Source organism: Oxyura jamaicensis, chromosome 2 (genome assembly GCF_011077185.1).
Source record: "Oxyura jamaicensis isolate SHBP4307 breed ruddy duck chromosome 2, BPBGC_Ojam_1.0, whole genome shotgun sequence".
Taxonomy (NCBI): Eukaryota; Metazoa; Chordata; class Aves; order Anseriformes; family Anatidae; genus Oxyura; species Oxyura jamaicensis.
In genome coordinates this window covers 83,858,485-83,885,739 of record NC_048894.1, presented here as the reverse complement: position 1 = coordinate 83,885,739, position 27,255 = coordinate 83,858,485, and the positions used below count along the sequence as shown (strand labels likewise).

Below are 27,255 nucleotides of genomic sequence, written 5' to 3'. Positions count from 1 at the left end.
CTGAAATGTAGCTGAAATGAAGGTGTGATGTAGCTGAAATGTAGCTGAAATGAAGGTGTAATGTAGCTGAAATGTAGCTGAAATGAAGGTGTAGGAAGAATTTTATCTTCTCATCATGGTTCTTGAGTCCTTTTGAAGTAGTGGAATCTGGAGTGGTAGTCACTCAGCAACTGCTCACGTTCTTTTTCTGTCTGCTTTGTGAATTAGGATTAACCCAAATCCATCTGAGATTTACACACACATACACACACCCCAAACATGAGGTACAAAATTGGGAAACTTCTGAATGTGTTGCAGGAGTTGATAATAGGAGGCAATAATGAAAGTAGGCTTTTTCTCTGGTTTCATTAGGTGGGCGTGATTTGGAGAGAGCTCAGTAAACCAGGAATTAAAATACTAGATAGGGATAATTTCAACAAATGTGTATGTAAATGGGGAAGTAACTGAGCACCCTTCAGTTTGTTAGCTTCCTGGACTGTTTGTTGTACCTTTCTGTTTGGGTGGCTCAAAGGGGAAGAGAAGTTGAAACAAGCTAGAAATAGCAGTAGAAGCTTTACATGTTCTGAGGTGTGGCAAAGTAGGGAGATACAACACTGCTCTCTGCACCCACCCACCCAGCTCCTGGCATCATCAAGAATCACCAACCTGTTAAGATTTGGTGGATGTAGCTAGCTTAACTCCTCTGAGTAGGAGCTAAATTCTGCATTTGTCTGAATGCTGAGTAATAATCCTAAAGCCTTTAGAAAAATTAGTATATAGAATTACTAGCATTTATAGCCACTGCAGCGTTACTGAACTTTACTGAAGATGGGCATCTTTACTCACAGAGGGGACTGTAATGTATGAGTTGTCAGTAATTCCTAAAACACGTTTTTGTTTTTTAGCCATTTTAACTTTTCCCTAACAATTACAACATTAATGCATAGTTAATATTTTTGTTGTGGCCTCTTTCGGAGTTCCAAAGAATTGGTATGTTTTTTGAAAATGAAAAAAAGTAAGCTTCAGAGTATCTGCTGAGTTCAGTTTTGTCTGAGTGATATAATAAATCTGTGACACATGCACATCAGATAACCGTTCTTTCAGTGCCCTTAACAAATGTCTGCTTATCCGCTTTTTAAATTATCAAGAATGTTGGTTCAGTATGAGCTGAGTGATTGTTAGTAAGTCTTTAATTAGTATTTGTATGGTGCTACCGAATTGTAAATTGGTAAACATCAAAACACGTGCCCTACTTTTAAATCGCTGTTCTGTGTTCTCAGGCCTGTGCTTCCCTAGTATTATATTTTAGTCCTCTTCTTTTTCTTTACCAGAACCTTTGAAATTTAAAACTAGTTAATGTTTCTCTTACTGTTTTGCTGTTATTTCAGTCAAATACAATCCACATATTGTTGGAATGCACCAAACTCCACATTCTTTGGCATATTGATACTGCCCTACTGTGTTCCCTCCTTCTCTTTACAATGCAGAAACTCAGGGAAATATCGTTGGAGAGAAAAAAGGTCTCTTCTCATGTAGGGGCTTTCTCTCTGAGATTAGTAAAAGGGTTATTAAGAATGCAGGTAAAATTAGCAAGGATGTTCATTAGAGAAAAGGGAAATGCAGGTGGATTTCATGAAGCAGTGTTTCTCAGACTATTAAGTCAAAGGATTGTATGAGAAGGAAGGAAAAAAAATCCCTTCTAATTCTTAAAAAATTGACATCATTTATGTGGTTAAAAGTATGTCATGTGCTTTTTTTTTTTAAAAAAAAAAAAAGTCTAGTGGTTAAACGTATTGAAGTCTCCAAGTTCAGCTGTTCTCAACATAATAGTTAAACATCCAGGCAGCAGTGTCTGTACACTTAACTGTAGTTTATCTTCTTCATTCAAGTCCAGTATCAGTAACGTACACTAAGACTTCTTGGCATTCATACAAGTGTGTAGAAGCTATTTAAATGTAATGAAATTATTAGAAATAGATTTCCTCTACTTGTTTAATGCATAATGAAAACTTCAAGTAATCAGCATCTGTAATCTGAAAAATATGGTTTCATATTTTCATAGCAGTTGGGGAATAATAGGTTACATGTAGAGATAGCAGAGGTAATTTGATAAAAGTGAAGATATGCTCAACGTTAATGACCTATCAGGCAGCTTTTTATGTACTGACTATGGTAATAAAAGTGAAAGCAAAAGAAAAAACCTTGCCACTCTTTTTCTTGGCTTTTGAATATGGTGGGGTTTATGTAATACGTATGTGTTGACTTTAAGAAGTTGAGAAAGTTTACTATTATAGAAGTGTGTAGACTGAGCAACTTGCCTCATGTTCCTTAGTAGGTATGACCTTAGTCTAAATTTATATCCATGGAAAGTAAAAGCCTTTCTACATAAATTTCAACATATGTAGACACTTAATTGTTTACCTTCAGTTTTTCCTGTTTTTTTTCTGTGGTTTCACTTTGCTAGATTTTGTGCTGTTTGATGGCAAGTGGAATCTAAATTATCTAGCACAAATAAATTGACAGAATGCAAAATTCGTAATTTATCTTTTTCCATGTACTCTTTTGTTGAACTAGATTTGTAATTAACAGGGATCTCTTTCAGGTAATGTTGAGTTGGAGGACTACTGAATTCAGCATCTGCTTTTTCTTCCAGGCATGAGCTTATTTTGAGATAATTAGACTCTGCAATTGATGTAATAAAGCTACTAAGAAAACTCTTAGTTAAAAGCAAGCATGAAACCTATTTTCCTATTTTCCTATTGAGCTCAGTTTTCCTATTGAGCTCAGTACACAATGTAACAAATGTGTCATGACATTTTTTGTTATTTCTTTGGAGTGATATGATAGGAAATCTATAGAATACGCTTTTTCTTACAGTAGGCTTTTTGTCAAGTACAAACATAGTTGGCAGAACTTTCACATAAATGCTTCTTTAAGGGAAAAGCTGTTTCATAAGTGCCTTTTCTACACAGTTTATTCCCCAGATATGCCTTCACGGCTTCCAATCCAAGACATCTTTGCTGGACTGGTTACGAGTATTGGCACAGCAATACGATACTGGTTTCATTATACACTTGTGGCCTTTGCGTGGTTGGGAGTAGTACCTCTTACTGCATGTAAGTATAAATTTCTTGTATTGTAACACTCTTATCCACAGAAGAACATGTTGTTTGCTGCAGCAATGTTTTGTGTGGCCAAAAAAAAGCAACACACCTACTAGTTCAAAGACATATCGACTTAATTTCACTCAGAAATTTTAACTATTTGACTCTTGAACCAGTACTGCAGTGCATTTAAGGTGTTGGTGTTGAGATAGGCCAAAATGCATAAAAGTGCTTTTAAACTTGTTTCTATAAAATACATCTTCAATTACCATCTCTTAAATCTGCATGAAAGTTTTAATTTGATACTCTTTATTAACATTTGGCTAGAAGAATTGTCTTATTTTTTCTAACAATTAAAAATGAAAGTGCAAATTTTCTGTTAGTATGAACATTATATTTTTTATAGTCATACATAAAGTGAGCAGTAAAACTCTGCATAGAAAAATTAACTAAAGGCCTATAAATAGTAAAAGAATTAGGCAGAAAAAGGGAGGACATTTAAATTGCTGCAGTATCTAGTTTGAAATTTACTTTTCAAATACAAACGTTTCAACAAGGTAGAAATAGCAAGAGGATGAAAAAGAAGGGAAAGGGAATATAGTGTTCAGTGAAGGAAATGAATGGAAGGGCATCTCAACCAACAATAGAGTACCCCTTGAACAAAAGAGCAGGAAGCCAGTAAATGAACCTCCCTAGACAGTTTCTCAGTATGTTCTGTGCTTTTAGTAGTAGCTGATGCTGGCTTAGTTTGAAAGTAGCACAGTACCGAGGTCAGCTGTAAAAAGGTGATCCTGTTTCCGCAGCCTGTCCTTTCTGTGCAAGAAAAAGAACTTTTCTGGACGTGGAGTAAACAAGATGATAAACTGTCCTAGACTGAAGCTAAAAATGTTTTAAATTCTTTCAGTGGCTGATTCTGAAGTAGGCTATACATATGGGTAAACTAGTTTTAAGATAGTGACTGAAAAATGGCAGTAAAAAGCTAACATGAACTGATATTAAATATAAAGCCATAAAGCAGTGATTTGAAACACATAATGAAATGGTGAAACTCTTGGCTATCATGATAGAAAAATACGTATGCAGGTTTAAAATATGATTGAACAAATCAATAGGAAAGAAATCCACCAAGGATTAATTAGCACAGTTATTTTGGCAGTGAAACATGTGAGAATGTATTGAGGAAGTATTGCTGCATTTACCTTTAACCTGGCATTTGTTGGTGTGACCGGTGTTGGAGACATATCTAGTTGAACGTTGGGTCTAACAGCATGGCAGTTCTTTAGATGTCTACCTCATCAAGTACAGCTTTGTTCCTCGGGTCATATTTGGTCTTGAGTTCTGTTGACACTATGAAAGTTAAGATTTTTTGCTCGTGATAAAAGTTATTTAGAAAGTCACGTGAAAAGAAGTTAGCTGTGATCCTTCCCAAATGAGGCCATAACCAAAACTAATTTTGTGCCATGCTTGTGTTTCTGTCATGCAGGTCGTATCTACAAGTGCTTGTTTACTGGCTCTGTGAGCTCACTACTGACACTGCCATTAGATATTCTGTCAACGTAAGTACTTAACCAGTTTGTTACAAATTACCTTCCTCATCAGATAAAATTGAAAATGGTCCCTCAGTGTCCTTCTCTTCCAGCTTTATATCTTCCATTGTCTTACACTAGGAACTGCCCATTTCCCTTCGCATAATGAGATATTTGGCTCCCTGTTTTACAACAGAAATCATTTCACTTTGAAGTTTTGTTACTTGATTTCTTTGGAGATGGAAAGCTGAATTTATAAAATGGGCCCTGGATAGTGGCCTGAAGATTTATATGGGATGTCAAGAAAATTTATTCTGCAAAATTGTTTAATTTTTTTTTTTTTTTTAATCTCCTTTAAGTACTTCTACAAGATTTTAGAACAGTATAAACCTGATGCTACATAGCAGAATATTAGTATATATTATTATATATAACAGTGGTATATTGTTTGCTTTGTTCCATTTTTATATTCTGAATTAATTTAACCCATCCTGAATTTCTCATGTGATAAAGATTTTTTTTATGTTTGCATTTTAGCTAACATTTTAGCAGCTATTTTAGCTATGCTTCAGTCACCATACATTATTGAGTATTGTCCCTTTTTCTCTTTTTTAAATCAGTATCATTTAAAGAATTAGTAAATTACCAATACAACAGAATTTCAGGTTGGTTCTTAGATCAGTTTGTTTTTGTTTTTTTTTCATTCTTTTACACCTGAGGAGGTGAAACTCAGTTTGATTAGAATCACTTGCAAGTTCAGCAGATTCTGAATGAATGTCCTGTCTTGTTTAGATAAGTCATCTCAATTTTTTCTATAAATTACCTGCTGTTGAGCTATTTGATTTTTAGGCACCAGGGCAAGTAACATTACTTTTTGATAGTAGGGAGAGATGCTCACTTGAGATTAAGAACAGTATTTTTCCTGTGATCTCTCATTAAGCATAAGTTTTATTCTGACTTGTCTGAGAAGGATCTGCAACTGAACAACTGAACTTGGAGCATCTTTTTAAATGTCTTTTACAGCCTATGGAATCTATATTGAGGAGAAAATAAAGGATTAAAGTATGTGTCGAAGTTTCTCTATTAAGATTTGACATCTGTTTCTTTGACGGAGTCTATTTCCATAGCATCTGGTGTCATCTTTTCATTTCTGGTCCCTGTGGTATTCGCCGTGTTGTGCAGGCACAAGTGTTGCTGTGGCTGCATGGAGAGTCAGGCTGATACTTCACAGGGGAATGACAAAGTACTGTGATAGCGTATTGCTTCCTTATTTTAAATGACTTAGTGTAGTCAGTCTGTTCCCTGAGCAGATTCACTGTGGCTAAAGAGTAATGCAAGGGTGAAAACAAGTGGGAAGGGATAGAGGCATGAGGGTTATTTAAGTCAATTAAAGTATCCATTGCATTAGTTGAACCCTGGTTTCAGCTAGCTAACTGAACTTCGTTTTGCTCCTGCTTTACAGTTAGATACAACTTGATAGATTAGGATTTTAAAGTGCAGTGTGGAACAATGAATGTCTGGGGTAAAAGGCTACCAGAAAAATAGAGTCAAAGGCAAACCCAGCAGTTCCATTTGTTTGGTTAGGGTATCTCAGCAGACAGAATGTTTCAGTGAATGAAATTATGCATCTTGCCATTTAGACAGATCTTCTACCATATCAAATCCAAATTCTGTGTCTAGAAGAAATAACTTCGATATAGCAATTTACTTGATGACTATTGTATTTCATTTGCATTTCTTGGAAATAGTTTTTCCTGAACTACACTTGAAGCTTCTGTTCATCTTGAGTCAGCACCTGTTTCTTAAGAATGTTTCTGTTCAAACAGTAATTTAATTTTGAAAGCCAAACCAGAGGGAAATAAAATATTTTCCAAATCAGTGTCTATCTTGGCACTTAAAATCATTTTTATACAGGTACTTAGAACCTTCCTAAATGAAACGTACTTTGAATGGATTTTTAAAAACAAAATTACATCTCCATAGTTTCTTTACCTAGATAAACAAATAAAATCAACTTTTCACACAAATGTATATTTTTGTTGATTTGAACTAGGAGTATCTGTTTGTGGTAGTTAACAATGACTAAGTGTAGTCTTAATATGCAAAATAAATTTATAATTAATGTTTTTCTCTCTTTATCAGGGAGAACTTACTGGCTGACTGTTTGCAAGGTTGTTTTGTGGTGACATGCACTCTGTGTGCATTTATCAGCCTTGTGTGGTTACGTGAACAGATTGTCCATGGAGGAGCACCACAGTGGTTGGAACAAAATCAGCAGCAGCCACTCAATGGTGTTGGTCAACAAAATGAGGTAAAACTTAACTGCCCAATAGTTCATAATAAATTTAGGAAATATGTTGATGTGAATAAAAAACCTTCAGGCTGGACCTTGTAAGTGTGTATAGATCCTTGATCAGAGGGTGTAGAATATGGAGGCAGAGTCGTCTTGTAGTATTGAGTGACAGAACAAAAAGTAATATCAAAAACAGAAAAACAAATAGAAATCACATAATGCCTCTTTTACTGTAAGGGCAATCTGCTGCTGAAACAGGTTGCTTAAAGAGGTGGTGGAGTTACTGGAAAACATCTGGAAACAGCACTGAGCAAGCTGCTGTAGCTGACGCTGCTTTGAGTAGGTGAGATGACTAGATGACCTCTAGGGGCCCCTCCCAAGCTCAGCTGTTCTGTAAAGAAGTCTTGAATGTCTCACTTTTGAGAGGTAAATTGTTGCCTTTCAATGCTTACCTAAATAAATAAATATTAATTATTTGTTACACTTTTTTTTTCTGGATACAAGGTAAAGTACTGAGAGTATGATCAATATAACTGAGTGCTAGTAACCTGTTTCTGCAGGCTCAGGCTGTTGCAAATGGCGGTGTTGAAAATGCTGTGCTTGATCAACCTGCTAACCCAGCTGCTGAGAATGTAGTTGTAGGCGAGAACCCTGAAATTCAAGAAGAACAAGTAGATGAAGAAGAGGAGGATAATGAAGATGAAGAAGATGCTGTAGTAGAAGATGCAGCCGATGCAAACAATGGAGCACAAGGTAACAGGTGACTCAAAACAGTAATGTTCTAATTTTTTTAAATATAAATGAAACTTGAAAATCAAGCTGTCATAATTCAAGGCAGGTGATTATATAACTTCCCACTTCACATTATTTATCTTTTTGTTTTTGCAAATTTCATATATTTCTTTTGAGTATTAAAGCATTTGCTTGCTGAAAAGCCATCAGCATTCATGAGTTGAATGTTACGCACATAAGCCCTTTTGTTCATTTAAAGCATAGCATGGATTAGTTGAATCTGGTTTGGGGTGAGGCTGACAGCTGTAAAAATGGCTCTTGTCTCCTCAGATGACATGAACTGGAATGCTTTGGAATGGGATCGAGCAGCAGAAGAGCTTACTTGGGAGCGAGTGAGTAAGAATAACCTCGGTGACTTACTTCTACATATTTCTCACTGATTTATACTTGAAATGATACGCAGCATTTCTGTAATAAAATCCATCAGGGATATATCTGGATACTGTTGTCTAGTGTGAAAACTGGTAGTTAGAGTCCTTTACAAACCCAAAAAGGTCATTGTATTAGAAGTAAAATATTATTATACTCCTTAAACATTAATAAGTCATTTCATTTATGTGCAGTTCAGTAACAGCTTAAAATCTATTAGCAGAGACCTTTCTAAAGTCTTCAATCTGGTCAGGTTTAGAAATCAATTACAGTTTGCATTAAGGATGCTAGGTCATACGAACAGCACGTTGTGTTGTTGATTATAGTTTAATACTTACTTTTATATTCATGAAAGCATTGATAACATCAAAACTACTAAAGAAACAAAAAATTTTGGTTAGGTACTTTATATACTTGAAAAAGACAAATATACTTCATAAAAAATGATGGAGCGTTTTAATGTAATACTGCTTCTGTTTTGTTTATGGATTGCAGGTTCCATAGTTAGACATGAGATGTATGCTGTCATCAGGCAGCAGTGTAGAGGCTCAAGAAGTATTTTTTGTGGCTGGTTTAGATCATCATCTGAGTTCAAAGCTCACTGAATACAACAAAATCTACCTGAAGGTAGAAGAAACAGCTTCATTTCATTTAGCATTGCCACTAGTGCCCAAGGCAGACAGTTGTTTGTTACATTTGTTGCCCTGAACAAGGTCAAGAAATTCAATTTTCATCACAAGGGACAAGCAGCTAAGTACCAAACAACCACTCACTCACAACCCCCAGGTGGCATAGGGGAGGGAATAGAGAAAGTGCAAGAACTGATGGGCTGAGGTAAAGACAGCTTACTGGGTAAAGCAAAAGCCATGCACACAACAGAGCAAACTGAGGAATTTGTTGCTGTTTCCCATCAGCAGGCAAGTGTTCAGCCACTCCCAGGAAAGTAGGTCTCATCATTAACGTGTGATGTCTTCTTGAGAAGACAAACGGCATCACTCTGAATGTCCCCACCTTCCACCTTTTTCCCCGCAGCTGCTTTTGCTGAGCATGACATATGGTATGGATTTATCTGTTTGATCAGTTTGTCAGCTATGCTGGTTACATTCCCCCCTCCCCAGCTTCATGTGCACCCACAGCCTCCTTGCTGGCAGGGCAGTACAAGAAGCAGAAAATTCTTTGGCTCTGTAAGCACTGCTCTGCATCAACTGAAATCCTCAGTGCGCTATCACCCCTGTTTTCATTTAAAATTCAGAACACATCATCATATAAGCCTTTATGAAGAAAATTAATTCTATCCCAGCCAAAATTGTGTCAGGGACAGGTCGTGATCTTTGCATATATCTAATGGAAAGATGCTTAGTTTGTTTTGAAAGGTATTGAATGAAAAAGAGCATACATACATTCAGGTTTCTAACCCTTTTATTGTGTACATCAAGAGGGAAATCTTATTTTTGAACTTAACCTATGTTCTAGGAAATGTTGATATATTCTTAATGGGAGATATGTTGATGTCTCTCCATGAATGTAGAAATAAGTTTTAGGAAAGTCGCATAACCATTTCTAATCCTACTGCTGGCATAGGCAATAGACATCTAGTTAACGTTTAATATCAAAAGGGGGGGAAGGCTTCTCTGCTGTTTCATCTTGTGAAAATAACATGCAAGCTTTCTGAATTTTCAAAAATATATCTGCATCTTGGTTTACTTTGTACAGTATGTACAACTTGTAGCACAGAACCCTGGAACAAACTAGATTTGAGCCTGGAACTTTATAGCAGTAATCATATGAGTGTCAGGACTAGAATAGTAGAAAATCCTTGAAGTGTGGAGAAATAGGCATCCTATTTTTGGCAGTTCTGTGGATGCTTCCTGTAAGAGCTGTGCAGAATGATGGTGGATTTGTTTCCTGTCTTCCTTAGCTGAAAACCAATTCTGTTCTAAATTTAGTAGCATACAGAATAGCAACATTATCCAGTTACTAGTTACTTTTTGCATTGAAGGTAAAAAAATAATACTCTTCCACTTCTCTGAGTGAAACATAAGGTCCTATTTTCAAACTAGGAAGCAAAAAAAAATTGCTCCTTGTTTTAATACTGCATTGTTTAAATGATTTTTAAATAGCAGTTCAAACACTAAAATTTCTTATAAATACAAAATCTTTGTTAAATTCTTTAAGATCTTGGATAGAAGTAGCCTTATAAATTAGGCAGTTACATGGGTGGTTTGTCATACATATATATGTATTAAGATATTTTATATGGATATCGCTGCCTTTCATCAACTAAGTATTCTGTATTTAATGAGAACTTAGCTTCTACCTTTATTGTTAAGAATTTGTCTCTGGATTCTGTTGACTGAGCAATAGAAAAACTCTTGACTATTGGACATGAAAATTAGAGTGTAAAAGGCTGCTGTGATGCCAATATTAGACATGTTACTTGAATTTTTCTGATGAATAAAACTAACTTTCTTCACAGATGCTTGGGCTTGACGGATCTCTGGTTTTCTTAGTAAGTGAAATTTTGCATTTCAAGAATTTCTATAATAGGCTTGTCTTAAAAAATATTTTTAATGTAATCATTCTATTTGAAGTCCTTATTTTCATTTGATGTAGATTCTTTAAAGAGATCTTCATATGATATAATGACCAAGCAAATCGTATATTAGGAGTTCCACTTAGTAGAGTGCTGTTAGTGGCATAAAAGTTGAAATTCTTGAAAGACTTAGGATCATGTGCTGTGCTGTAAATAAAAAGTAGACAGTTTTTATAAGCGTACACTGGAAATACATACCTGTTCTAGTTTTAAGTTTTACTCTTTATGTTATTATTAAAGTAGTGCCCTTATTTGCCTTCTTGAGTTTGTCTTAATACCAACAAAATAGCACCACTGATTTTTTTTTTTAGTATACACTAGATTTTAAAATGTAAAATCTTTTGTTATGTTTCTTGACTTCGTTGGCTTGCTTTTATTACGCCCTAGAATTTTTTTCCGTTACATTATTTTAATTGATACCAGTACTAAATCTTGTTTAAGATCTTCACAGTAGTTAGCCTAATTAAAATTACATCTTTTAAATTGATTGAATTTTTTATTCTGCTTAAGAAAATTGAGCAAAGCATTCCTTAAAAATTGGCATTTTAACGCTTGTATGTTGGTGAGCCAATGTTGATTATCTCCCTGACAAACTCTTATGTATAGTGCATATATCATCTAGTGGGCAGTTTCTTACAGTTTACTTGTAAGATTCTCTCTGCTGCCCATCCCACCTGATTGCTGGGGATACCAAACTTTGAGTTCAGAGGGAAGGGAGTGCAGAGTCAATGGCAACAAACTTTAACTCATCACAGTTACATTCATCCATTATCATCTGATAGATCTCTTATAAAAGGCTTCTATTTTAAAAAATATTTTGAAGGTAACAATAGGTTTTGCTGTCTTCCAGCAATATGATTTTTGCTTTATTTTGTGTGTGAAAGAAATAGAATTCTTAAATATTAACTTATTTACTAGATAGTTTAGTGGATAAACATCTCATGTTTGAAATAAAAGGTCTTATATTTTAATGTCATATCTCATGTTTGAAATAAAGTAGCTTACATCATTAGTAATCGATCTCAATAATAATTAAAATTCCAGTGTACTTACAGATGAGTTCACATCTTAGCTAAAAGTATTAATAGTGCTGTCAGCTCTGGAGTTAATGCTGTCAGTCTTGTTGATAGGTTTCTTTTTACAAAGTAATTGTTAAAATTCAAAAGAAACTTATCTATAAAACAAATATTAACACATTTTGTGTAACTGCTTTTAAAGGGAACTATTGATACTGATTTTAAAATTAAAGCTTATTCTGTAAAAATAAAAATGTTAAAGCCAAATGCTAATGTTCTTATCCAGGCAGGTATCCATGAATTAACAGATATTTTCATAATCTGCCCTAACATGAGATGTACAAGTTTTGTTAATAAGAGATAGTTGAAGTATGTTTAAATAAAACAAGAAAGTAAAGTCTCTTTTTAAATGACTGACATTTATGTACTATTTTCTTCTTCCCTTCCTCCCCCGTACTCCTCACAGGAACATGTCTTTTGGGTGGTATCTTTAAATACATTGTTCATACTTGTGTTTGGTAAGTATCATTTGCTCTTAGTTTAAAAAAAAAAAAAAAGTTATTTCTTTGTAAAGTAATAATTCAGACTAATTTTAAAGTTAAATAGATGTTGTGACTTTTAAAAACAGAACTACAAATGCACTCAGAATACAAATAATAAATCTTTATTGCTTTTAGCATTATCATTTAATTCCTTTGTTTAGTTTGAAATAGGAAATCTAGCAAAAACTTAATGATGTCAGCTAGATCACGGGAAATAGTATTTTTGGAATACTGTTAAATTAAAGGAGGAAGCTTGTGGAATTTAATTTGTGAGCAATTGCAATATCTATAGGAATAAGTTGGGTAAGCTGCTTTTTATAGTTTTCCTTAGATATATTCACATTGCTTTTTAGATCAAGAATCCATTTTTGGAACTAAAAACTGGCGGGAGAAGGCAGGACAAGAATGTAGCTGACTCTGTGAAGTTGTCAAATATAATTCCATTTTGTGTCCTAGACAACTACTGAACAGCTTTCCTTAGTTGATACAACTAAATTAGTCTGACTTATTTTTTAGAAAAATATCAGGAGGGAGGTACTAACAAATTTAGAAATGTGTATTTTTCAAGATCCTACTGAGAGGCATTAGATTGTGATTCAGTTTCAGTTCGGTTGGTACCTTGTACCTCAAGAGACATTGGAGAATAACAGTCCTTCACTGTGCCTTAATTTTGCCTGTTTTCATCTCTGCTACTACCTTTCAGAATACAATGCTCAGGGTCATTTGTGCTGTTAATTTGACACAAGTTTGTGCAGAAGCAGCATTATTTTACATGCAAGGTAGATCATTTTGTAGTCTTGAAGAGATACTGGACACAAAATTTCACTTGCTCTTAATTATAATCATAAAATTAAGTTGGTTATTATGCCTTTTCTTTTTTTAAGTGATCTTTCTTGGCAAAAGACTTAGAACCTTAAAAACTGAAGCTATACTGTAGATAGGATATTTTCCCTTGCAAAGTAAAGGTCACAATACCAAACCAGTGATTTGAGCATTCACTTACTGAAACAAATGAGATCAGAATAAAGTAAAAAGAATCATAATGTAAATTTTAATTCCCTAGAACCTATAACTTTTCTAATCAGAGTGTAGGAATATACTTGAGTTCTTTCTTTCTAACAACTACAGATTAAAATTAATTATTAGAGGTTAATTGGCAAGCTTTTAATTGCTATAAAATCTAGGCTTTTTCATAGCTGATAACTGAAATATCTACATCTTTTATTTAAATTTAAGAACAGCTGAATAATAAGAAGAATCACCAAAGTTGTCATATAGATGGTTTTTCAGTAGCTCTAAATGTGTTTCCCAGATGGGAAACTAACAGAAGGTGAATGACTTTCCAGAGCAAGTGAGATGGAGATCTGGGAATCTAATTTATGTCTCAAACCTATTTTTAGTATGTTTCCTGCTAAGTAATGCTGCCTAACTTGGAATTGCCAAATCTCTAGTTGTTAGTTTTCACAGTCATGGTGAGTTCAAATGTCACAGGAAGTATTTACTAGTAGGTAAAACAGAGGGAAAGAATTTGGAACTTTGAAAAGAACATTACTGGTCAAAAAGTTCTCCTACGATGTTCTCTTCAAGTTGATTATGTTCTGAGTTAATTCGTAAGTGCTGTAGCTCATTATAGTACTCAGAGGGATTTATGCTCCTTCATGCTTTCTGTTGAAAAGGGTCTATTAAAAATTCTCTTCTAAATAAAACTATTTTAGAAAACGTGATAAACTCCATAGTGTAATCTTATAAAGCATTCAAAATAATAAAAAAATAGGGCTTTTAAGTCATGAATTTTCTCTCTGTAGGAGTTGTGGTTATGTTTTTCTCATCTGACTTTTCTCTTGTTCTCACTGGACACGAAGAATTCAAGGCCTCTGCCTATCTTTCACATTTTTACCCTTCTCAGTAACTGCTGAGAAGTACCCAGAGTGGGTTATCATGGAATCATTTAGGTTAGAAAAGACCTCTGAGGTCACCATTGAAGGCAGTATAGGCAAAAATGAAGGCTAAATAGCCAAAAAATGCAGTTATTGCTTCTCTTTTACTTTCTTGTTGCATCCCTCTAGTCCCATAGGAAAGTAAGCTTTGAACTCTTCAGTCCTTTGGAGCTTAGTTAAACCACAGAGCGAGCTAAAATGGCTGTTTGATCTTGTTACAAATGCAGAGATGTCCGGAAGCAGTGAAAGTACTGTGTGTTTGAATTCCTTCCTCCTGAGACCTCAGAACAGGCGAGAGCAAGTTCTCAGGAATGGTGATAGTTCTTAATACAGTAATTCAGGGTAGAAGTAAAAGCCTTCTCAGTTTCTCCATATCCCCGCGCTGGACTGTTGTCTTGTTGTCTCTCCTTGTTACCTTCAGAGCTTTCATTTTTCATAATCCTAAAAGGGAGAGCAGTAAAAGTGAATCGTAAGCATGGCGAAGTAAGGATTCAGACAGGTTTCTTCAGCAGTGTATGTATGACAATGATACCAATCTAGTACGTAAGACTAGGAAATTGAATTAATTTGCACACTGCAATATGAGCTAAGAACATGCACTTAGTTTGTGCAGGTTTATATTGTTTGTAGTCTTCCAGTGTGAGTTCTAACCTGACCACAAAATAGAAGTATAGCACAAATATTTGCACAGCTTTTTGATTTTTTTATCAAAATTGGTGAGAAGTAGAATAATTACCATCTTGTACTATACATCCTGCAAATAAGACTCTGATTAGCTGTTTTTATGGCCTTTTTTTTTTTTTTCCTTTTTGCTTACATTATGCAGCATTTTGTCCATACCACATTGGTCACTTCTCCATTGTTGGCCTGGGCTTCGAGGAATATGTAAGTACTGTTTTATACTTTCAAAATATAAAAGCTGCTACTGTTTATTGTAATCACAGTATCTTTGTAGGATCTTTACAGGTCTATTTGTGATATGAATAGTAACCTTTGTAGGATCTTTACAGGTCTATTTGTGATATGAATAGTAACCTGGAAGTCTGGTTCTTTTTTTAAAAAAAAAATAATAACTTTTTGTAATCTGTTTAAAAATGTTTTCTTTCACACTTCTTCCATTATTTAACTTTCAAGTGAGGTTTCTTCCTTTTACAAGAAATGTATGTATGGTATTTGTGTTTTTGTTAACAGTGTTTTATTCATGTACGGTTTGAGTGTGTAGTGGCAAACTTTTAGATTTGGTAGTTAGTGAAGGCTAGGAGGTGGTGTAAGATAACACTTCATTTCATATATGTAGGTTAATGATAAAATATACTGAGTTGGAAGGGACCCACAGGGGTCAATGAGTCCAACTCCTGGACCACCCAAACATCAGATCATGTCTCTGAGAGTGGTGTCCAAATGTTTCCTGAACTCCGTCAGGCTCAGTGCTGTGACCCCTGCCCTGGGGAGCCTGTCCCAGTGCCCTGACAGCAAAAGTGCTGAAGAACCTTCCCCTAACCCCCAGCCTGCCCCTCCCCTGTCCCAGCTCCATGCCATTCCCTCGGGTCCTGTCCCTGTCCCCAGAGAGCAGAGCTCAGCGCCTGCCCCTCCGCTCCCCTCGTGAGGGAGCTGCAGGCTGCCATGAGGCCTCCCCTCAGCCTGCTCTGCTCGGGGCTGAACAAACCAAAGGACCTCAGCTGCTCCTCAGATGTCTTGTCCTCTACACCCTACACCATCTTTGTTGCCTGCCTTTGGATGCTGTCTAATAGTTTTATGTCCTATTCATACTGTGACGCCCAAAACTGTACACAGTGCTCAAGGTGAGGCTTCAGCAGCACAGAGCAGTGCAGGACAATCCCTTTCCTTGACTAGCTAGCAGTGCTGTGTTTGATGCAAGCCTGGACACGGCTGGCCCTTTTGGCTGCCAGGGCACACTGCTGGCTCATATTCAACTTGCTGTCAACTGGAACTCCCAGATTCCTTTCCACAGTGCTGCTCTCCAGCCTCTTTTCCCCCAGTATGTATGTATATCCATGGTTGCCCCTTCCCTGGTGCAGAATCCAGCACTTGCTCTCATTACACTTCGTGTTGGTTATTGTCCAGCTCTCTAATTTGTCAAGATCTCTCTGCGAGGCCTGTCTGCACTCAAGGGAGTCAAACAGCTCCTCGTAGTTTAGTGTTTGCAAACTTGCTTAGTGTACATCTGAGTCCTGCATCCAGATCATTTTTGAAAACATTAAAGAGATATGGCCCTAAAATGGAGCCTTGAGGAACCCCACTAGTGACTGGCTGCTAGCCTAATGTAAGCCCATTTACTAAAAGCCTTTGAGTCTGACCTGTCAGCAGATTGTTCACCCATCATGTTACGTGTTTCTCTAGATGTATGCTGGACCTTTTGTCCAGAAGGATACTGTGAGAAACAGTATCAGAAGCTTTGCTGAAACCCAAAAAGATTACATCAACTAGCTTCCCTTGGTCAACTAGTTGGGTAACATTGTTATAAAAGGAAATTTGGGTTGTTAAACAGGACTTTCCCCTTCTGAATCTGTGTTGACTGTGACCGATGAGTAGTTGTCTTTCAGGTGTTTTTCAATAACTCCTAGAATAATCTTCTCCGTAAGTTTACCAGGCATTGGTAAAATTTACCAGTGAGACTGACAGGCCTATAATTACTGTGGCCTTCTTTCTGCCCTTCTTGAAAATTGGGACAGCAAAAAGGTTGTTACATGAATGAAGTATTATGTGGCTTTTCCAGTAAATGGAACATTTTCTACACTTGCTGGAGCCACCAAAAAAGTAGCAGATTAAAATATGTAAAAACTAAATTAACTTGTCATTCTTCTTGAAGAGTTGAGATTTGGACTCTGTCTTAATTATGTGAAAAAGAGATGTAATCTTCTAAGAGACTGATAAATCTTCCCCTTTTTTCCCCCTCTAGGTTCAAGCATCTCACTTTGAAGGGCTGATTACAACTATAGTTGGATATGTTCTGCTGGCAGTGACTCTAATTGTTTGTCATGTATCCTTTTGTCATTAGTTACCTGATTCAGATTTTACATGAGTCATCTTTCTGGAGATATTTTTGGGACGCTCAGAGGTGTAGTTGCAACTGATTCGCCATTTTGCTCTCCTTTTTCTGTGAAATTAGAAGAAAAACTTTCAGTTTTCCTGGACCTTTTTCAAGTTGTGAGTGGAACTGCATTCTTCAGAACCCCTGTACATCTTTAATAAAACAAAATCATAGGATATCATGGGAGTTGAAAGGCATACTTGAATGCCTCTGGGTAAATTTTGAAGGTCTATCCAAGAAGACTAGTGAAGAAGCCTTCCCCCCCATCTTCTCCTCTTTGGTAAAAGCCATGTAACATAGTTTTTTATATTAAACTAAGAAATGCTGGGCTTGTTATAAAGTGTTTTTTCAGTATTTTCTTGACAGAATCATTTAGGGTTTGGCAGCGCTTGTTAAGTTCCAGCGATCACGTCGTTTATTAGGAGTTTGCTACATTGTTGTCAAGGTAATCTCTTTTTTGTGCGTGTAGAAAAACAAGCAAACAAACTTCTGAATTTTAGGTTACGTTATAATTTTCTTAATAATTTCTGTCAATCTACTGAGATGTTCTTTACTTTTTTTTTTCCCTGCCCCTAAGGTTTCCTTGTTAGTGGTGGTAGAAATTGGTGTGTTTCCTCTCATCTGTGGCTGGTGGTTGGATATATGCTCTTTGGTAAGTATAGAAATATGGGATACAATCTTTTTTAAGTATTTATATTTAAAGGAAGAAAGTTCTAATGAGAATTGCTGATATGAGTTGGATGACACATTTGCTGTTTTTGTAAACATAGTGTTTCTAGAGTGAGAGGGTTGGGTTTCTTTAAGGCACTTAATTTTGTTTGCCTTTATGTGACTCATAAGTTAACCTACTAGAACTAAGCTAATAAGATTGTAACCATTTTTACTGCATTTACAAGATCACTGTGATAATAAATTTGCAGGCAAATTGGTGCACTGAATATTTATGGTAGCTGTCTTGCATGAGATGCTAATGACTTCATGTTGTAATAGTTACATGATCTCTTTTGAAAAAGATTCTTGCTGTGTTTGCTTGGAATTAAAAAGGACAGCTTTGTAAAATTTAATCAGATTTTCCGGAAAAGGAAAGATGAATTCTAAAAGGAGAAAATTAATTTCTTCTAGCCTTCATAGAACTGTAATTTTACTTGTTTTCTTCCATCACAGTGCTACTCTGTTTGAACTGATTTGTGACATATGCAGCGTATGTAAACGGTTGAGTTGGCTTCTTTGTTCTCTCTCTGTCATGGATCAGAAATTGATCTTCAGTCGCTATTCTTAATGTAAATGTTCATAAATATTCTTTTTTATTTATTTAAATGCTATAATTATTTATGGATGCGTGATTCAGACATCTAATTTAAATATCAAGTCGTTTATATGCACTAGGATAAACAAAAGTAATTGTAGAAGTTTGCCAAATTTTATTTGTATTTGTTTATTACTTAACTTTTAGGAAATGTTTGATGCCACTCTGAAAGACAGAGAACTGAGCTTTCAATCTGCGCCAGGTACCACGATGTTTCTGCACTGGTTAGTTGGAATGGTTTACGTCTTCTATTTTGCATCCTTCATTCTTTTACTGAGAGAGGTAAGTCTATAAGGACAAAATTGTTAGGCAACATTAGTTAGAAAAGCTTGCATGTTGAACTGTTAGTTAGGTCTTTTGCAACTGGCTATTGCTGCTAAGGTGTTCTGTGTGGATTTCAGTTTTGTTTGAAAAGGGCTGCAATGGTACCTACTGCAGTGGAAAATTATGACTTAGAGTATTTTACTTCAACATTTTCAGTTTACAGAGTCTGCAAAAATGGGAGCTGCAGTGAATCTGAATGCATTTCAATTGTTAAATATTAAGACTTGAAGGCTAAGCTTGTAATTGATTATTGCTTCTCTAGTCCTCTATGAAAATGCTTTCCTTATTCTTTTTCTATATAATTTTGTTGAACCATGTTATATTTATACCCGTTATGTTTTTTTTAAAAAAAAAAAAAGGTGTAGCAGAGTTACATAGAATGTAACATGAATGACATGAAATACAAAGATAATTTTCCCTTGATGATTGTTTTCTATTTCCCACTTTAGGTATTGAGACCTGGTGTCTTATGGTTTCTCAGGAATTTGAATGATCCAGACTTCAATCCTGTGCAGGAAATGATTCACTTGCCCATTTATAGACATCTCAGGAGGTTTATATTATCTGTGGTAAGGGCTTCTCTTACAAATTTCTGTACTTGGGAAGAAAACTTCATCTGTTACTTTAACTCCCATATATGATACTACATATTTAAGGAAAAACATTTTCACGATGAAGGTGATTAAACTCAAACTGGTTGCCAACAGAATCTGCAGCTTTTGAGATAAAGGAAAACTCAGCTGGACAAAGATCTGAGCATCTTGATGCAATTGGGTTTGCTCTGAGCAGAGGGTCAGACTAGTTTACTTTAGAGGTTGCTTCCAAAACAAATTATTCATGAATATCTTCTCTTTACACAAAATTGCAGCAAATGTTTGTGTATTCAGCCAACAAGTGCTTATTATTATGGATATTGTAAATCACTTAACTGCTTAATCACTTAACTGGTTTCCCAGTAATTGCAGTAAAAAGTTTTGGTCCAATTCAGCTAAAGCAGTGCAGAAAGGGTAGAGTAACTTTCTGGTTAAGTTTTGTGTTGAATTGTCCTGATGTAGCCAGTGGGGTCTGTTTCCAGATATCATTCGATGATACTGGAACCAATGAAATTTATTGTGACTTCCTTTAGATTTGTTTGTGTGAAGTTTGCTTATCAGGACAATAGAGGGAAGTGTCTCAGGCTATCTGTGAAATAACGTCCTGTGAACTGTGAAAACCAGTGTACTGGAAACAGTTATTTAACACACAGCATTACATACCCCTGAAGTGCTTTGAGCATTGAAAGCTCACAGAGAGATCTTCGTGGAGAACTTAGCACTCTCCATTAGAGAGCCTGTCAGAAAGAACATTAGGGGAGCTGACCTGTTTGCCTTTAAAAATTCTTTCTTTGTAGATAATCACAATATTTTAGTTCCATTAAACATTGTGTCACAGCAAGCGGCACAAATATTGGCAGGCATCTGCTTGTTACCAGAGATCTTAAACATACCTTTTGTGACTGCATTGGAACTGCCTGTTACTTGAACTTCAGCTTCTGGTTTGCTTAGCTAATTATTTCAAGAACTTTTGCTGGCCTCATGCTGGAATATGAGGCTCAAAATGGTGATCATTTACAAGTTGCCATTTCAAAAAACGTTAGACCTTCCAAGTTGTTTCTTTTTCAGTGTTTTTAAGGAAGTTTTTGTGTAGAACATGAACTATTAAGTTTCAAGAAGAACGGGATTAGATTTCTCCATTACATATTCAGTATGCAACACTTTCTGAATTTTTATTCTCTAGTGGCATTTTTGTATACAGTGAAAGAATGTATTTAAAATATAACTAATTTTTAATCTGGTTCCTTAAGGAAGTGAAATCTATAAAAGTGTATGGTTTCCATACTTGCCCCTGCTCCCCAAGCTTTGATCTTTCATCTAGTGAGGAAATAAAAATCGAACCATCTTTTGAGGTTTCTACAAGTTGCTTGAAAACCTAGCTGCTAGAAAAAGAGAGAAATCCAAAATTCATAATGCTGGTGTTGAAGGTGAAAGAAACTAGAACTGTTCAACATTATTCTGTCACTGCTTATTCAGCCAAAATCCTGCTTGAAGGCACTCAGCATGAAATGCAGTGTATTTGGTCTGCCCTGGGGTGGAGCTGATTTTTCTTCAGAGCAGTCCGTGTCCTCCTGCAGTTTGGATTCGTGGCTAAAAGTGTTGTGACGCACCAGTGTTTATGGCTGTGCTTGAATGCTGCTTACACAGAGTCAGGGTTTTCCCTTTCCTGCTCTGCCCTATTCCCTCAACCTTCCAGCAAGTATTCTGAGTGTGGGTAGGGGTTTAGGAAGGGAGATAAACCTGGAACAGCTGACCCACACTGACAACAGGATGAGATTCCATGCTGTATGGCATCATGCTCAGCAATAAAAGCTCTGGAAAAGGAGGAAAAAAGGCAGATTTCATGGTTATGGCATTTGTCTTCCTGAGCACGTGCCGTGCTTTCCAGGAGGTGGCTAAACATGTGCCTGCTGATGGGAAGTGGTGAATGGATTCTTCTTGTTATTTGGCTTGCACATGCAGCTTCTGCTCTCTCTGTTATCGTGGTTATCTCAATCAATGAATCTTCTTTCCTTCCTTCTTTCCTTCCTTCTCTTTTCTGCCCATCCAGCAGCAGAGGGGAATGAATGAGTGGCTGGGTGGATGGTTGGCAGTTAGCCCAGGCTAACCCACCACTCACGCAAAACAAGTCAGAGAGGTGGGTGGACAGCTAGGGTTGGTTGAGTCTGCTATTCAAACTAACTGGTTAACTTCCTTGTTGCAGATCGTCTTTGGATCAATTGTACTGCTCATGCTCTGGCTTCCTATACGCATTATTAAGTATCTGTTGCCTAACTTTCTTCCATATAATGTCATGCTCTACAGGTATGTATTTCATTTCAGAAAGATGTTTTCTCAATGTCCATGTAACTAGAAAAAATGTATTTGAGCTCTTTGAGCATTAATGTGACATTGTGTGGTACGTTATTATTTTTTTTTTTTTTCACATTTAACCCAAACTGTTCTAGAAAAGTAAAATGTGGATACACAATGTAACTTGTCAAGTAAACAAAAAGCTGATAAGAAAAACAGTAGGCATTTTGTGTTAGCTCCATAACGATAACTGTTCACTTTCTGTATTCCTTCAAAACAGCTTTCTCTTAAACTTTTTCACAGGGAAGTTATTGTGCTTGTTTTTCACGTTCATACCTGATTATCAATAAAAGAATGTTTGTAACTGCATTTATTTTTAATGACAAGGTCATTGTTATGTGATTGTTAGTATGATTCAGTGTAAGAGATTACTAACCGAATGTTGCGTATGTTTGATTTTCTGCTCTTCCTGTTGTTTCTAGTGATGCTCCAGTAAGTGAACTTTCCCTAGAACTCCTTTTGCTTCAGGTGGTGCTCCCAGCTTTGCTAGAACAAGGGCACACAAGACAGTGGTTGAAAGGTCTCGTACGAGCATGGACTGTTACTGCTGGATACTTGCTGTAAGTGCAGAAAGCCAAAATATCAACTACAAGCCTTGTGTCCAGCTTAGCCTTTTTTAAAATGAAGGCAGCATGCTTTCAAGAGAAATATCCCAACAAGTAGCTTTAACAGTTGTTTTATAGGTAGATATCTGATTTAAAAAAAAAAAAAAAAAAACTGTTATACTAATTTCCTATGTAAGTACCTCCTTCTGTGTTGTACCTCTGGATTAGCCCAGTAATTTTTTGGTATGTTATTAGAGCATTTTCTTAGTTAAAAAAAAAAATAATATATATATATATATATAAAAGTCTAACTAAACAGCTTGTCAACTATCTGTTAAATGTTAAAATGAGAAATACATGTCAGCAGAGCATTTCTGTCAATTTAAGTAAAATTCATGTGCACATCGTACATTTCTTGCTTATGGTACAAGAGGGGGTGAAATAAAGGAAAACGATTTGGAATATTAAGCTGAAGACGCTGATACCTTAAAATTAGGTGTTTTAAAGGTAGATATCAATCTCTCAAAAGACAATCATAAGTGTGTCTTGGTAACCCAAAGTAAATGAGTAAATGCACAGAATGAGGTGTTCTTTAATTTTGACTGCAAGCCAGACTTCACGTACCTGAAGTGATTTTTGAGTTCATGTTGTTTGCCACATTAGTCAAGAAGGAAAAAGTTGATTTTGTTGCTATTTTTTTTAATTTAACTTCAAGGTAAATTGGCATTCTCTTACCAAGTCTAAGCTGTCTGAGACTCTAAGAAAATGAATGAGAGAGACTTTACTCCATTGTAATCCAATGTATTTTTTCAACTTCTTGTAAGGACCTGAAACTGTCACCACCTCATTCTTAATTTGCATTTTGGAGTGTTACTCTTGGAATGCATTTGTCAGTGTTTTTATAGTATTTAAACGTGATGGAAGAAGAGAAATTCAGATAGTATAGAAGTGGCTTTGCTCTGTCCACTGTCACGGTTGCTAAGAACAACTGTAAAATATTTCTGTAGCAATTATAGCTGAGCAAAGATTAAAATCTTTTACTCAGGTTTTATTAAAAACCAAGCAGTGTTGTGAAAATGTTCTCATTGTCTGGCATTAGAATATCTACATGCATCTCAGTGCTATAAAAATTCTGCTACAGCTGAGGAAAGTTACCTTCTAAACATTCAAGGTTTATTTGCTAACAAGGTATGCAGGGAATATGAATGGAATGTTTTTTAAATAGATTGACTGGTTCTGGGGTTGATGTTCTGAGAAAGTTGTGAACAGGTTTTGAGTGATTTAGAATCTTCTTGAAAGATTCTAGTGTAAATGTGTCTGTGGCAAGCAGTATTGTCCCAGTACAGTTGAGGTTTGAAGACAGTTGTTTCCAGTAGAGCTTAGTAACAGTAAAATAAAATGTTAGTTGAACTGTCTGCTTACACGAATGGGAATATTGACGCAATTTCCCTTTTACGTGCACAGCTTTAATGCCAGATGATGTTACAAAGCAAACAGATGAGTGATTTTTATATTTCCACTGTTCTAATCTACATCCACACTGGCATTTTTCTTCTAAAGTCTGTGTTTAAGATATGGAGTGGTTTATTGGAAAACGGTTTACTTTATGTTTACAAGATTTTGCCAGTACTCCTGTATAAGTCCTTTACAACTTGTATGCAGTACATCTTTAACATCGATGCATCCTTACAATTTTCATTCATATCAAACAACAAAACTGAAATTTTGGTTGTTGCAGAGACCTCCATTCTTACCTACTTGGTGACCAGGAAGAGAATGAAAACAATGCGAACCAGCAGCCTAACAACCAGCATGCTCGCAATAACAATGCCATTCCAGTCGTGGGAGAAGGTCTTCATGCAGCTCATCAAGCCATACTTCAGCAAGGAGGACCTGTGGGTTTCCAGCCTTATCGTAGGCCTTTAAAATTCCCACTCAGGGTAGGTATATCTATCAGTTTAATAGAAAGGCATTTGAAAAATAGCTGTGGATTTTTATTTTTTAAAGATTTGGCCCACACATTATCAGAAGTCAAGTGGCAGGTCACGTTTCTTGTTCTGTACAGTTTGCAACTTCTTTAGTTTTAGACTTTCATTATATTCTCACATGTAGCTTTTTGCAGCCTTATAACTTGACCTTCGGTTACTATATTATTTATATATGCTACACTTGCTATTGTGTACTTTATTGAAATTCATGTCTTATTTTCCTCGTGATTAGTAGTGGAGAGAGGTATAATAAACTCCAGCAAACAGGTACTTCAGGAAAATATGTAAGTATGCATAGCTTTCAAATGGGTGTACTTCAGTCTCATAGCTGAAGTGTGTTCTAAACTCCGTTCCTTTGTTAAGTTAAATGGAAAACAGAAAGGTGTTAAAGCAATTTAAAGTTCTAAATGCCTACTGTTAGGAAGGAGATGCTTCTTGGCAAATACTTAGTGTTCTAAAATAATATGCAAGTCAAACTAGATAAATTGTTTTGGTTTTACCAGAGCTCTGACTGAGTTAATCAAAGGTAAATTTCAGGAGAGCTCATTTACCATGGCTTCGCATACAGCTCAAGGATGGAAATAGTGGCTGAAGTTAGAGCAGTGCACTATTGATTGGCCTCTGAAGTTCCCTTAAAATGCTTAAATTAAGAGAATTCTCACAACATTGTAAAAAGGAAAGCTTTTATTCTTTATAACTCAGCCAAGTAGAACTGAAAGCAAATCTGCAAGGATTTATGGACTAAACAACAGTTAAGTTTGTGCCTGTTCTAAGCTGGGGCTGTTTTTTAATTCCCTCCACTGCTATTATTACTCTTGGAAATGGCTCCCTGTAGGAGAGCATGAGCTACAACACTATTGCAGAAAGAACAGTGGGAGGCAGTAACTCGAGGATGAAAGGACTAGGGAAACAGAACGAATTTGCCCCCCACATAGTAGATGTTGCTATACCTGTTTAGTCCTATCATGAAGTCAAGGCATGCTTGTGACTCAGATCAATTTAATCTAGCATAAATATGTTGTTCTCACTGAAAGGAGTGGTCCCAGTCTTACTTCTATGGCAACTGCTCCTTTCTTCCCTTCTTAAATATGCTGATCAGTAAAGTGGTCCAAATGAAAACTGATGCATTTACGCAAGGTGTTGGTTAGACACGTTTGAAGATTCAGATAAGACTATGATGTTATTTTTAAAGAAAATATGTTACCTGTAACGTTTTGAGTTGGACTGAGTCCCGTTCATATGAAGTTGCTGGGGTGATGGACAGGTTAATTGCCTCCTTAACAGCCAAACTAAATTCAATTAGAGTGCAGTCTTACCTGTTGTGACCTGCTAATATGGAACAGCTGTAGTGTGGATATGCTACTTTCAAGGGGAACATGTGTTAAACCAGAGGCTTGCAATGTCCTCCTTTCTATAAATGCCTTTGTGTGTGTGTTTTTGTTTTTTTTTTGTCTTGCTTTGTTTTTGTGGATGCTTCTGGATAAGGATATGGGCTGAAATCATCACCCCTTTTAAATAATTGCATAGTACAAGTTTTCAGTAATTTGGGGTGCTGACATTGAACTGATGATGATAATTAAGCAGTTACTTATTCAGCTGTCAAAGATTTTTCTGTTTTTCTGATCTGCTTTCCTATGCCTAACATTTTAAGTTGTTCTTTGCAGACTTCTTTCTTATAAACAGTTTCTCTCTTTCTTCTTTCAGATATTTCTTTTGATTGTTTTCATGTGCATAACATTACTGATCGCTAGTCTTATCTGCCTTACCTTACCAGGTAAGTCCATTTTTGTAAAACTGTGATTAAAAATGCAGACTAATGCTCAATAATAGCAGATGTTTTCAAATCACAGCATAAAGTTAAAAGAAGAAAATATGGAGAAACGATGTCTCATTTTGAAAGGTACATAATAAAATCGTAGTAGCCTAGAATTTGAATGATAAAGTTAGTACCTTTATGTAAATGATAACTTAGTAGAGATCAACATTTTCTTTATATTGGGTTATATTGTGTGTTGTTTTTTTTTGGTTTTGTTTTGTTTTTTTGGGGGGGGAGAGCTCCAAGTGTTGAGACTGTAGTAAAATTGTGAGAAAAACAGAATTGATACCCCTTGTGTTTGCTTTGCCATTTAGAGAAGGAAAATAAATAGGCTGCTATCTGGATTCTTACAGTATCTTAATTAAATATTTCTGAAAGTGTTGCCATGACAGGTCACTAGGATACTTAAGTAGTATGTGTCCTGCTTCCAAATGTGTATGAAGAAGCAGTTTTAACAGTCAAAAGCATTTTGTTATAAATAACTTGGAACAAATTAAGACATGTAAATTTGTTGGAATTTTTAAATCTGGCTACTATAGTACCATGTCACTTTTACCTCCTTTTATTAGTGATCCTAAAGTCAATAATATATTGAGGTGTGAGTTCTAAATTTTGTAGTGGTTTGAATAACATTACATAAAAATAATTCCACGGTAATATTAGTGAACAGAAAGTCTATTTAAAAAATGAAACAGCAAATGTGTCTTGCCATTTCATTGGAGAACTTCAGAAACAGCATTAGTAAACCCTAAAAATAAATAATATGAGGCACTGAAATAACCTAAAGATTACCATTAAGATTTTAGTTCAAGCTTATGCCTCTGAAGTTCTGAAGATTACTATTTAGGCTCTGAATAGTACAACATCCATTGCTTTGTTTTGTGCTAGGTCAGGTGACATCGTTGGGATAATGAAATTTTAGAAGAAAATATCATATGTATGCATTTGGCATCATCTACGTTGTTATTTATGTAGGGCTTTGCACATTCGTGCCTTATGGGTATAGTACCAAAATACTGTTTAATGCTAAAAACTATTTGTGGATTGATAATTAGCAATTAATTTGATAAGTATTTTTACAGGCATATTTCCTTAATATATCAAAAGTACTTAAAAGTGTTTTGTGTT

General features: G+C 35.8%; 1 protein-coding gene across 2 annotated transcripts in view; it reads left to right on the top strand.

The window, feature by feature from the left end:
- Positions 1–27,255, top strand: part of MARCHF6 (membrane associated ring-CH-type finger 6) — a 47,177-nt gene that overhangs the window by 10,863 nt on the left and 9,059 nt on the right. For both annotated transcript variants that reach the window (XM_035317422.1, XM_035317423.1), the window contains exons 4-20: positions 2,952–3,095; positions 4,567–4,639; positions 6,752–6,920; positions 7,463–7,655; positions 7,965–8,026; positions 10,540–10,572; positions 12,139–12,190; positions 14,978–15,036; positions 17,072–17,152; positions 17,580–17,648; positions 17,781–17,855; positions 18,657–18,791; positions 19,283–19,402; positions 21,630–21,730; positions 22,201–22,338; positions 24,062–24,263; positions 26,016–26,085. In XM_035317422.1, the coding sequence (XP_035173313.1) occupies positions 2,952–3,095; positions 4,567–4,639; positions 6,752–6,920; positions 7,463–7,655; positions 7,965–8,026; positions 10,540–10,572; positions 12,139–12,190; positions 14,978–15,036; positions 17,072–17,152; positions 17,580–17,648; positions 17,781–17,855; positions 18,657–18,791; positions 19,283–19,402; positions 21,630–21,730; positions 22,201–22,338; positions 24,062–24,263; positions 26,016–26,085 (1,776 nt within the window). The remainder of the gene's footprint in view (positions 1–2,951; positions 3,096–4,566; positions 4,640–6,751; positions 6,921–7,462; positions 7,656–7,964; positions 8,027–10,539; positions 10,573–12,138; positions 12,191–14,977; positions 15,037–17,071; positions 17,153–17,579; positions 17,649–17,780; positions 17,856–18,656; positions 18,792–19,282; positions 19,403–21,629; positions 21,731–22,200; positions 22,339–24,061; positions 24,264–26,015; positions 26,086–27,255) is intronic.